Source organism: Lepeophtheirus salmonis, chromosome 1 (genome assembly GCF_016086655.4).
Source record: "Lepeophtheirus salmonis chromosome 1, UVic_Lsal_1.4, whole genome shotgun sequence".
Taxonomy (NCBI): Eukaryota; Metazoa; Arthropoda; class Copepoda; order Siphonostomatoida; family Caligidae; genus Lepeophtheirus; species Lepeophtheirus salmonis.
Window position 1 is genome coordinate 39,625,406 of NC_052131.2, and position 13,487 is coordinate 39,638,892.

Sequence of the window (13,487 nt, forward strand, 5' to 3'; positions counted from 1 at the left end):
GTAAGTTGAGAGATGAGTTAAACATGTTGTTTACTGAATAAATTTGATTATATTACATAAATTTAATATTGTAATTTGAGGAAGGTTTTTTTTCTAATTTAAAATGTAATTAAATCATTATATAATTTGCCATATGACACCATCATTTTGAAGTGAATTAGTAATATATTTACATCTCTTTTCTTATATTTTCTAATTCTACTATTCGCAAACTTTAAATCCTCGTTTCTATAAGTAAATTTATTAAAAAAATTGCAACACCTGATACAACTAACTTCTTTGTACTGAGAATTACAGTATCTCAAATGAGTGAGCTTTGAACTTTGATTAAATTTTATCAACTAAATACATAATAATCAATAGTTCAAATGGTAAAAGCTTTCATGAAAAACGGACTGCAACATTACAAAATATTATTCCTCCTAAAAATTACTCATAAAAATTCGTTTGCATTTAAACCTAATGTTGACAAAGTTTATTAATTTTGTCTCACAATAATATAGTTTTGTTGATGTTTGAGGAAAAAACAAGTCGGCCCCCCCCCCAAAAAAAATAGAATGAATTTACAATTTTCTTTATATTTATGCACGCTCATTATCAGCATTCCGTCTGTTACAATATCATTTTCCTAGACAAATGGTAGAGACGTGGAGTACCTTCTTTCCCTATCCTGGAAAGATCTGCGACTTATGCATGCAACTTTTGAAGACTCCAAACCCACTTCTTCTTCTCTATCCTCTCCCTCCTACAATAAAAAGGATCCCCTTGCTCGTCTACATCTCAACGGTATTTATCACTCCAAGGAAATTTGGGCTCCTGGGATACGCCTTGATGAAGGAGACTCCTCCATTGCACTCCGTATCTATGGAAATGGAACTGTTCATTGGCTAATCAGGCGGAAAAAAGGACTCAATTGTCGGGGTCAAGCATCTTTATATCCGTTTGATGAACCAGTTTGCTCCAGTACTATTGGTAAGTCATTTACTCAATGCACGGTTGCTATGTGTTCAGGAGAAAGATTGAGCAATTCGTATTTGATGGAATTCTATTAAATTCAAAAATGAATTTAATGAGAAGTTTGTTAATTGTATAGATAGAACAGCTCTGTGTGTTACTTATTTTCCATAGTCAAAAAGTTTATTTCATTTACCATTACTTGAAGTAAATTTAATTACCTTATGAAAAAATATTCAATCAACAAGATTCCACCAATATGTACTATGAAATATTATTTAAAAACAACAGACAAAATAGATCATTTTACTAAAATTAAGTCTCTTGGTCAGTGCTGTGTTTATAAGAGAGGGGAGCATTTGCTTGTACTTGTAAAAAAACCGTCATTAATAAAGTCATTCAAATTTAAAACAAATGACATTAATCATATAAATGTCACCTCGAACAATAAAAAAAATTACCCAGTATATTTTAAAACTGCTTTTGTATAAGTCCTGCACTTTAAAGAAAAAAAGAGTGTTCAAAATTTCTGAAATACAAAAAAAAAAAAAAAAAAAAAAAAAAAACTTGCCCACACATTTATTTTTGCCTTAGACCCAGCTCCTGGTTAGACATATAATTAGGATTGAGAAAATTGTATAACCCCTCGTAAGTACAAATCAAAAAGAAAAATACATTTTATCAACATTGATAAACTACATGTCTGCTGACAGAAATCACTATAAAAACTATAGTGCTCCGTACTGGCTAATACTTTTTGAATTTTCAAAATAGGAAGAAATAATTAAAAAGAGTACAAATATCTAGACTATTTTTTTTAAATCCCTCCTCATAAGGATTTCGAATATTTTCACATCCCTACATATAAAAGCTTTATGTGGGAAGGCGAAAACTACTGATAAATTACTACATAAGTTTAAAAAGATGTATATTGTACAATAAGAATTGTATAGCTTAGAGTACATTTTTAATATAATTAAATCAAAAACTATTATGTTCCTTTTTGAGCAACAAATATTTATATAATTCTTGTGGTTTAAATTTAAAAAAAAATCAAAAGCCATGCACAATTTTCAGCTTGACGACTCAATAACTTCTGGAACTTTTATTTCCAATTAATTTTTCTATCAATATCAACATATATTTAAAAAAAAATCATTTATTGAACAAAAAAGGAATCAAATATTGAATTGAGATAGAGAGATGTACACAATTCACTTCTTTCTTTTTTAGAGACTCAAAATTTAAAATAAATCCGATTAGCTCAAAGCTATGTCACTATTTATTCCATTCATATTATTTGAAGGAACAAAACATAAATAAATAAACACAAAATGACAGATGTATATATGAACACATTTAAAAACTACGTCATGCAAGAGTTAATCAATGCTTTTTGATCTTTTTTAAATGTTTTTTGGGGTCCGTTAACAAACAAAAAGGAACACAAACCAACCCAACTTTTTAAAGTTTGCCAAATTACATATTCGGCATATCAATCTCCATTGTTCTTCCCATAGAAACATCTACAAGGGAGGACGATTTAAGCCTCGTATGGAGTCTCGAAAGCCCCATGATCCTTTCGAGCAACGCTCTTTTACCCTCATCCATTCTTAGAAAAATGCTCACGACGGAATGTTCAGAAAGAATGCGTTGGAATGGTAAGTAAGATTTTATTTTTAGATGTGACAGTCCTAAAATGGCCAATTCCGCTTTATTCTAAATTTAAAGGAAAATTCTAGTATTCTATCAATTATGGTTCTAGGAAGGAGAATATTATGTTTTAAGCTATGTATTTAAAAAATATATAAATTACAAGCGGTAGTACCCGACATTGGCTGGAGTCATAAGGCACCGGCTAAAAGACCAATTTTTCTTGAAAGAAAAATAATAATAATTAGTGGAAATAAAATTAATGACTAATAGAAACAATCACAATTCGTTTTAACATACCAGCGCATATATTTTATTCAAATATTAAGATATATGCACATTAATTATGAATATGTTACGGCCAATGTGTAAAATGCCTGAACAATCTTTAAAATTTCTAATTGAGTGGTCATTTTACGTTCATCTACATTATCAGGTAAAATGATTATGGGTAATTTGATTGTTAAACAATTCATTGCCAGCAATTTGAACATTAAATATTCGATTATGATACAATTTTATCGCAAGAATTTTTACAATCGTTTGCACTTTAATTGAAATTTTTATAGTGTATCAAACTATTGTATGATAAGAAATTGTCATGAGAGACCCCGTTTTATTTTGCAAAATATATATCTGCCAACAGGTTGTGCAGGTGAACAGCTGGTCCCTAAGGGGGATCAAAACCTATCCCCCTACTATCTAGAGTATCAAGGATCCATTCTATTATACTAAATGTAATACACCCCAGCCCATGGGTCATACAATTGAACCGCTCGTCCCCAAGGCGGCTCATTACCCACCCCACTGCTTCCTTCAGTATTAAGGACCCCTTCTAATTTTGTAATACACCTCGACCCACTAGTTCTGCAAGTGAACTACTGATTCAACTAGGGCATCATGGACCCTCGTTATTCTACACAACTTAAGGACATGAACTATTTCTGGTATCATTGTTAGAGGGCTCTGTAAAGCTATGTGGAACTTTGGTGCTGGTTTATGATCCTCATGTGGCTCCTCCGTAATTAAAGGGTTCAGGTGTTTTACTACATGGTTGTGTATTTCATATAAATTCTATTAGTTTCTTAAAAATAGACCAAAACAAAAACTCCTTTTATGTTATATTCTTTAAAATCAAATGTAGTAATTTCAAAAAATCTTTTGGAATGATCCCTAGCAAGCCTAAAACGGATTTCTTACATGGAGATGTTTTAATACACCATTTTTTGTCCCTAATCAATAATATCCACTCTCTTCTATATGGATCACAACAGACAAGATGTTGTGGGGATCTTTTATTCCACGGTGATTACAGTGTTCTCTCTAAGCTCTCCACTTTAGTTTTTTTGCTGCCCTATATTTCCACACATATCCAATAAAACATATAAAAACACAAGGAAGGGGTGGCGATGGTTAATGCCCCACCTTGTTGACAAGTGGTTCACTTGCATAACCCATGGACTGGTGTATACTAGAAGGGGTCCATGATACTCAAGATAGTAGTAGCGATAGGATTTAATCTCCCTTAGGCACCAGTTTTCCTCCTGCAATCAATGTAGGCCGAGGTATATTTTGCAAAATAAAACGGATTACCATCCCCTTTCCTTTTCTTTTAAATATGATGCTAAGAGCAACAACTACACACATTTTTTTATTAAAAAGGACAAATCCCCACACAAACTTTGTTTTGTTAATATAGATAATAACATGGCTGTTCTTGTAAAACTACAACGGGGTAATATGGTCTTTTGATACCCAAAGACACCAATTTCTGGTGGAGATTATGGATTCACAACCTTTATTTGCGCCAAGGACCACCAGTTTCATTATATAATACTTAACTATAAATAAATAAATTTATCATTTCCAACAAAATATGATTCCAACCTTATTCTATTTTATGAAATAACTACAGGAGTCTTCATTAATATTTAGAAAATCTGCACAAAATTCCCTTTAAGAATAAAATATCTTTCGACTAAAAATAAAAACAAAAGTTCAAACTTCCTTCGCGAGCTATTATGAATAGTGTTGAGACCCAGTGGTTGGGGAACACCTCTAACATTCCTGAGTATATCAAACCATCCCAAAATTTATTGAAATATACAAATTTATATATTAAATGTTGAGGCACTGATAATATAAAAATAAACTGCAAAATTCTCTTTTTTTTATTTTTGTTCTTGTTTGCTTTTCTGGGGACGCAACACAAATATCTGAAGAATTTTTAGAAATACTAATATTCTTAGAGCAGTAGTACACGGATGAGGGGAAGTGGGGGGGGGAGGATTTCTTATTGCAAAATGAGAAATTAAAAAAAAAAAAAAAAAGCATATAATTTTTTTAATAAAAGAATCGCCGTAGCTCATGGACAACGCGCTCAGGAGAAGTTATTCTCTTGAACTTAATGTGTGTACGTTCAATCCCACGTAATTCCTAAAGAAAAAACTTTATGTATATGGTTTCACTAAAATATTCCTAGGTTAGACAGAGTAAATGGAATACTATAATGTTTCGATATGCTATATCAGTGCAACTCTATCAAACCAATTAAAGGAAAATTTTAAAACAATATATACATCCCCCCCTCCCCTCCCAATCGAGGAAATTTTGTCTTGATCAATAAAAATTATCACTTTGTAAAAAAATTAATTTAATGGTAAAAAAGGGAGGAAGAAGGGTTTATTTTAATCCAAATAAATTATTATATTTTTGAACAAACGTTTGTCAAAACGGCTAGTTTTTATTCTAAATATTTAAATGTATTTTGTTCAGTGTTTGTGAACGAGTTGTACAAAAAGTATACAACATGAGCTTTGAAGTGCGTTCTCCCTTAATCAAATCCACGTCATAAAAAAATATGTACATTTTGTTTGTTGTATTAAAAAAACCAATCATGACTGGGTAACTAAGACTAGTATTCATCTTCATGTCTTTCTTTCATGTAGGATTTTTTCTGTGGTTTTTCACTCCTATCCTTCCTGAAACAACTTTTAGTCTAACCTCAATAGGAAAAAGACTTGAACTTTTCCTCCCAGAAAAGTTACAGCCAAGCATTATTTATGTAAATACATTCATTTAGTTTAGTAGTAAATGAAGAAGAACTGAAATTATGGTTTTTGGTTTCCTACTCGCCCCCCCCCCACTTCTACCATGTAACATTGGAACATACATAGTTACATCTCTCAACATCTATGATTACGCATATTCTACACTTATAACTCGTTCATGTGTGTTTGTGTATTTCTAAACTTCAAACAAGTGTATTATACTTATGGATATTTGATAAATTGACATAATATTGTGCTATAATCCTTATACATGACAAAACCTCACGGTTTTAGCACCAACTGGACAAGTATGTGCTATATATTTACTACATGCAGAGCTATGCCGTTAATAGGGCTATATACTCATACTACATATCTTTTTCATGGAACTTTAGGGAAAAGTTATTAATGAAATTGTTGTCTTCAAAGAACTAGTAGAATATCCAAATAATGTTTTCCTCGAATTGGAGTAATTTTTTCCATCAAGCTAATGTAAGTCCAATTAATAAAGCTAAAAAAATAGATCATACAAATAGGGATGGTTTATAGATATCTTGCAAAGAGAAAGCTGGAGCAAGACTTAGGGAATTACTCCCTTAAGAACTTTGTTAACATCAGCTGCTTGTTATTTTATTTTGGGCCGATAAAAATGAATTACGGCTATAAAAAGGAGAACGTTCTACATTTAAAATAGTATTAGTGATGGAGAAATATTAAAATTATATTTGAATATATATATTACTAATTAAAGGCTACCTTGCGTTGCTCAGGCTAAGAAGGGAGATGGAAATCACATTGAAAATAGTCAAACTAATTGAGGAAATTAAAAAAATATTCGGAAAATACTTCTATATACTAATAATTATAATATGTATGAATGTTTCGTTGTTGTCTAAAAAGATCCTGATAATTCTAATTCTTATTCTTTTGGTTTCTTCACACTATATCAATCTGGTTAAGTAAGGTAATCTACAAAGTCTCATCATAGCAACTCTCCTCCCCCTCCAATACTCTTATTATTGCCTACTTCAAATAACATACCAATATATATGCGTCCATAAAATTATCTAGATGAGAAGTCCATTTTTTATTTATTCCAAAAAATTCCCAAATCGAAATTTGCAAAAAACCTTTTTGGACTAATTTTACAAAAAAAAAATAGTTTATAGCATTTATTGAAATTGTAAAAGAAACACAAACCTACCCATATTTTTTGGTGTACTTGCAAAAAGCAAAAAAGTTATCAAGAATAATGTTGTTAAAAAAATAACACTCGATAACTATATTTTTTCAAATATTGCAAAAATTATGCAATAAAATGTTCCGGAAATTGAAAATACTGTAATAATGTAGTTAAAACAGCATTTTTTTGTATAATAAGCATCGTTTTGTGATATTTTTTCTTAAAAAACTGAAAAGTGACGTTTGATGAAAAAATGAAAAGAAAGAGAGAAAAAATCAAAAAATAATTCAGAAAATGGCAGAAATGGCAATGTTTTATGTGGAATAGAATGCACGAGGAAAAAGTTACAATCTGAGTCGGAATAAAGATAATATTAAAATTATAATTTAATTTACTTTTCTTCACAAATGTTCTTTTTTGGTAATAAATTCCAAATTTATTTTCCCATTTCAATCAAGGGCAATTCCTAATTGAAATGTAGGAGACCCTCTAATAACAGTGGCCAAAGGTCAACCCTTTTAATTACTGATTCATAATTAGAATGTCGAATATTGAAGTACTAGAATTAGATATTTAATATTTAAATATTTTTTATTAACTTGTAATATTATACGTAGATTGTACTCGATTATTGCATAAACATTAAATTTATTAGATATATATTAGACCTTGATTCAATTTCCTAATTTATGTGGTTCAAAATGGTATTTTATACGAAATGTGAGATTCATTAATTATTATACATAATAATTATTGATAAGTACCTCTTTATTAATATATGATTGATTAATTATAGGAAATGATAGTTGCTTAGAGATGAAATTTGCAATGGGAAGAGATCTTAATTACTTTTGGTCTAATTTATTTGTTCCGGACATGATCCTCGTATCTTCTTCCTTTCTCACTTTTTGGCTGGATTGGAGACGTTGCTTAAATGCAAGGATTGTACTCCTTGTAACAGTAACCCTCAATTACTTTATTGCTCGTATGCCTGCCACCTCCAGTTCATTATCAAAATTAGAGGACGGAGATAGGCCCACACCTGCTATTTATTTGTGGCAAGCCATCTCTGTTTTATTTATTTATGGGTCAGTCGTTGAATTTGTACTAGCAGGATACATTGGGAGTAAAAGGAGTGACTCTTACAGGGTACGACATTTAGTGTCAAGTACGATTATAAACACTAAATATGACTTCTTCTACTTTCAGGCCCATAGCTACTTCTCACATCTGCCCAACCATCACTACCATTGTCGCAAACGACGTTATGGAGGAAATACTGCCATTGGGAGTGGAGTTCTTACCATTGATCCCGAACATTTGGAGGAGGCAGATCAATCCTCCATTAATAGTTGCAATATAGATCAAATATCTCAGGTAAGACTTTACTTTGTCCTTATGTATTCCTTGCATTTTATTGTTTTTTTGAAGAGTACTCTGGCTATTTAGGCAATTTAAGATTCTAAATGTGAATATTGATGTTGTGCTATTTTTCTCACAGATAGATATTGAAAGAAAGTCTTTCTTAAATGTATTTTCTGTATGAGAATAATAGAAATGTATACAAAAAGACCTATTTTGTGCTTCCCCAACAAAAGAGCCTTAAATCTCTAAATCTTTTTTTTTTTTTTTTTTGTATAATATTATTCAAAAAGTTCTCTATTCAACCGTTTGTCAAAGATACGGAAGTAGAGAGTTACATATACGGAAAGACAATAAGTATAATGAATTAAAAATTCCAAGAAAATTACAGATCATCCTTGCAACTCCAGAGTCCAAAAATAGGAGTTGGTTGAAAAATGGAGCTTCTTACATTTTTAGAAGCACCTTAAAATTTCACGTCATCCTGGGAAACAAATAACCCGCATACCTGTGTAGTAGATTAAGACCATAGGTCGAGTTTGCAAGATGTCCAGACCCCCTGATCCTCAAAATTTGTGTTGTAAACATATCTATATTATATAACAAATATGTAAATAAAAATAAACTGGCCTCCCTTATTACAAATTTCAAACTCTTCCTCCGCTCTAGTAGTAATTTTATTAGTGTAATAGACTTACAGAAAGTAACCCATAAAGAATGTGTAAAACAACGTCAAAGATGTGCAAAAATATTAACAACAATGCTAATGAATTCAAATTTTCCCTATGGTTCAAATGGTGTGATCCTGAATGTTTTTATCTCGAGCAACATGAAAAATTTCTTATTTTGTGGCCTACAGAAGAGCAACATTTCATAGACCATTAATAAGACTTGAATTATCTTGAAAAAAAAATATATAAATACTTTTTGAAACAAAATTTTTTAAAATAATTTAACATTAAGAAGCTATTTTTTATTATGAGCCCTATTTTTCTAATGTTCCTTTAATCGGTCAGATGAAGTTAATTTAAGTATAAGTAAACATTATAGTATTACAATTACTCTATCTAACGTAGGAATTGACTTTGAAGTTCATGTACGAGTACATAATGGATATTTCTGTGTGTAGGAAGGACTGAGACGTGAACGTACGTATGAGTTCAAGAGAATAATTTCGCCCAAGCGCATTGTCAATTGAGCTACGTCGCTACATTTTTGCCAATATTTTATGGCATACTATTATTTTTACCATTCTCATATAAAATGAGGAATTAGTATGACTTTCAAAGAAAATGTGCATTTTTGTCCATTCTTTTTGTAATTACAAGACATTTTCTCCGAGTCAGACAAAAATAAAGAAATAATTAAAATATTTTTTTGTTCACATTTACCTAGTAAATTTTATGTTTTTCTTATTTTATTTAGACGTTCAAGGGTGAAAATCACACTAAATCATATTGATGTTGTAATTTTTTAAAATATAAATATGCAAGTTTCCAGGGGTGTCAGCAGGATTATATTTGCAGGGGGGGGGAGCTTGGTTTTTGGAATTGAAAAAAAAAAAATCAAAATTAAATTTAAAAGGACAATTTTTAGGAAAAAATTTCAAAATTAAATATTTTGAAAAAAATATTCAGAAATCCATAGCTATTCTGAAAAAATTTCAAAAATTCACGCTAAAACTTCAAAAATCCACAGATGTTAAGAAAAAATTAAATTTTTTGAAATTTTTTTTCAAATATCAATTTTTTTTGGAGAAAAATTTCAAAAATCCAAAGCTTTTCAGAGAAAATTAAATTTATTGGGGAAAAAAAATTGAAAAATTAAAATTTATTTTAATTTTTTTGAAAGAAAAAATCAAAGGTTAAATTTTCTAGTTAAGAAGGATAAATCATCCCATATATTTTAATACAAGCCCTATAATTGGCTCAAATATGAATAATATATAAACGCTCAAGATGCAAGATAATTTCCTCCCAATGGACAGGGAGGCAAGTACAAGTGAAGCAATGGACTGCATATGAATGCCAATTTTTTCCCTGCAACGAACCGTAGCAGTAGTATTCCGCGATTCCTTCCAAATACTTTGAAACTTACGTATTAAAGTTTGAACAATTGTGATTGGGATAAAATAAATGATGTATTCTAAAATATATTACGTGGCCCAGCATAATCATATGAAAGATGATGACCCTCCTCTCCATTTTTGTTGAATTCAATATAGAGCTGAATTTGATGCAGGGTAGAATAAGTGATCCTGGAGAAGGGAGTGAGGGGCTGTGCAATTTGCTTATGTTTACATAGTTTTGAATTGCGAAAAAAAGAAAGGAAGAGAAAAGGAGATAACAAAATGGATTATTGTGGATTGATGGGAAGGTGTTGTGATAGAGAATAGACTATTACAAGCAAAGACTACTGACAAAATCTACTTCTAAATTCCAAGGTATGAATAATTTCCTACATATGTATGATATGTAGGAAATCATTGAACTAAGACAAAAAATATGGACATTCTACCCCAAACCTGCTCTAAAGAAGGCCTATCCATATACATTATAATTGCATTATTATCAAACAACCCATAACGATGAATGATGACACCCCGGACACCTGTCAAGGTGAACTAGCACAAGTAACTCCCTTAATGTGATGTTGGCACGAACGAATTAGTTATGTTTTTGAGGGAAAGATAAGAGTTTATCTTATACTAACTAGTATCAAAATGCAAAAGAATAAGGATAGCATGGCATGTAACTACTAAATACTTGGCTATTTACTAATTAAAAAATTATTTTACGCGGAGATTGGAAAAAAGATCTAGCAAAGAACCCTTTTTTTTTTTAATATACGTTGTTTCAGTATATTATTTGTCTGAAGTTCAAATGATTGTCTTTATAAATTGTTTCTTTCCGATTGTTCGATATTGGTCATCAATATTAAGTACATTGTACAATTATTTAAAATAAAGAATAAGGGAAACGAAAAAAATATTTAGATTTAAATATTGTAGAATATAATTTATTTTAAAGTGGTAATTCAGAAGACAAGAAAAACAAATTCATAGGTGAAGACTAAGAATAAGTATTATTATTTTTGGATTTTGTACAAGTTACAATTTGTACGTCTCATTACGTCAAATTTTTAAATTATTATAATTTTAATAATTATCAACTATAATTGGTGTTATCATTGTCAATGTTTTGATCGTTTAAACTTACTACTTATTAATTATGTATCTTGGAGATAATCACCGTTGAGCTTTGGATAAGTTACATATAATTTCATGGAATAATAATTGAATCCAAATAACTTAAAATATATTTTGCATCAGCATAAAAACAATCTTGAACAAAATTTAAGAAATTGTGGAAATCCCAATTTATTTTTTGACTTCATACATAAATAATATTTCATAGACATATTTGAGACAGGCATTGTATTTAAGTTTATGGTATAAGTTAAAATACTTTATAAATAAAAGAAGACTTAATATCTACATTGAATATTACTTGATGTGAATGATAAGCGCAGATATTTGAATAAAATAAAATAATAGGTACTGACAATCCCATTAAATTTTATTCAAGGCATTCATATTGTTGATGATTAACTGTTAATGATTGTAGATTGATAACTTATTAGATATACCATCAAGTCATAGTCCAAGGAGTTACCTGCACATTTTGGAATTTGTAGAGAATAAGTGGAATATCTCGCAAAAATATCCCTGAAATCGTGCCTGCAAAATATTTCACCATCAGCTGGCTTTGAAGCAATGAGATCTTTGGCACTTAACAGAGCAAAATGCATTGCTTGACTTTCTTGGGATGATTTTTCCGATGGAACACCCAATAAAATTTTGGCTTTAATTTCCTTAATTTTGTGCTCTGACTCTGACATATCAATTTTTAATGACAAGAACTCTTGAAGTAGTGCCACAAATGTCAATGGCTTATTAAATAATTTTTTGGGGAAAAAATCTCAAATATTATAGTTTTTGCTCTGCTACATAATTTGTCGTTTTTAAAAATAAATTGTAGTATTAAGCAATGGTGGTTTTCATTGCTATACAACTTGGTTGTTTAGGCCCCCAAACCGGCCGACATCAACAATACAACAATGTCACTTGAAAACATGCTATGACTTTTTCAATCTACGTATACATCCATTTTAGTTTACAATTTTGATGCCATTGAAAAAAAAATAGAAGGAAAAGAAGAAAAAACCTTTGGCTATAAGTTACAATGTATCAAATGAAAAATATATAGACAATAGAAGTGTCTTGTAAATAGATTCATATAATAATTATATCTATGTACAAAAAAACAAAAAATCATTTATTATTTCGAGGAAAGGAAGCAAATAAGGGATATGTGTACAATACTTACATACTCGTACAATAGTAATGATTGTTTGATGTGTACACAAGACATTTGCATCTCATACAAATCAGGAATTGGATGGACTGAGTACACATACTCGATATTATTTAATCTATCTCTCATCTTATTATTATGTTAATATCATTCCTATTATTATTATCTGTTATATTTAGAGACATTATTACATATTCATTATTAACAATTATTTATTTATTAGTGTGCTGGACCTGAAGAGCCCTTTCAACGGATCCATTCTCATAATCATCACTCCCACAGCCATCACCAACAAGGTACTTCCACCACCTCCTTTCATCATGTGCAAACATCTGCCTCGCAGAACCTTCCCATCATCAATTCCTCCTCATCAGGCAGTAAATTCAATTATATACAAGCAAGAAAACTTGATCGAATCTCTAGAATGATATTTCCTACGCTCTACGCTTTATTAATTTCCATTTATTTCTTCAAATATCTCTATAACTAATGCTAATACAAAACATGGGTTTTGCATCCAATTATTCTACAATTTTGTGTTGCTTATCATTAAAAATGTATATTGTAATTGTATATGTTATCTAATGTAGCAAATACAGAGTCTATGCAGAAATATTTTTCGTGTGCTAGTGGCTGTTGTTCTCTAAACAAAACATAAATAAACAATGTCAAAATCTAATTACATTTAATATATTTGTTGATCTATTCTCAAATTAGAGATCTCCGTCTGAATGGTCAGCCAATTTACAACCATACAAAGAAATGTTTTTTCCCAAACATTTGTATTCTTCAACGAATTATCGTTCATTTCTATCAAACAAACTATTAACACATTGAGTGCGTCACAAATTGCACTGAAAGTAATCAAAATGATCTTCATAACAAAAGAAAGAAAAATGGATATATTTT

At 30.2% G+C, this 13,487-nt stretch overlaps 1 protein-coding gene across 1 annotated transcript in view; it reads left to right on the top strand.

Moving 5' to 3' along the window:
* Positions 1–13,257, top strand: part of LOC121128173 (glutamate-gated chloride channel) — a 47,567-nt gene extending 34,310 nt beyond the window's left edge. The window contains exons 5-9 of the mRNA XM_040723739.2: positions 633–972; positions 2,475–2,615; positions 7,637–7,989; positions 8,050–8,217; positions 12,802–13,257. Coding sequence (XP_040579673.1) covers positions 633–972; positions 2,475–2,615; positions 7,637–7,989; positions 8,050–8,217; positions 12,802–13,068 — 1,269 coding nt within the window. The 3' untranslated portion in view covers positions 13,069–13,257. The remainder of the gene's footprint in view (positions 1–632; positions 973–2,474; positions 2,616–7,636; positions 7,990–8,049; positions 8,218–12,801) is intronic.
* Positions 13,258–13,487: the final 230 nt, after the last annotated feature.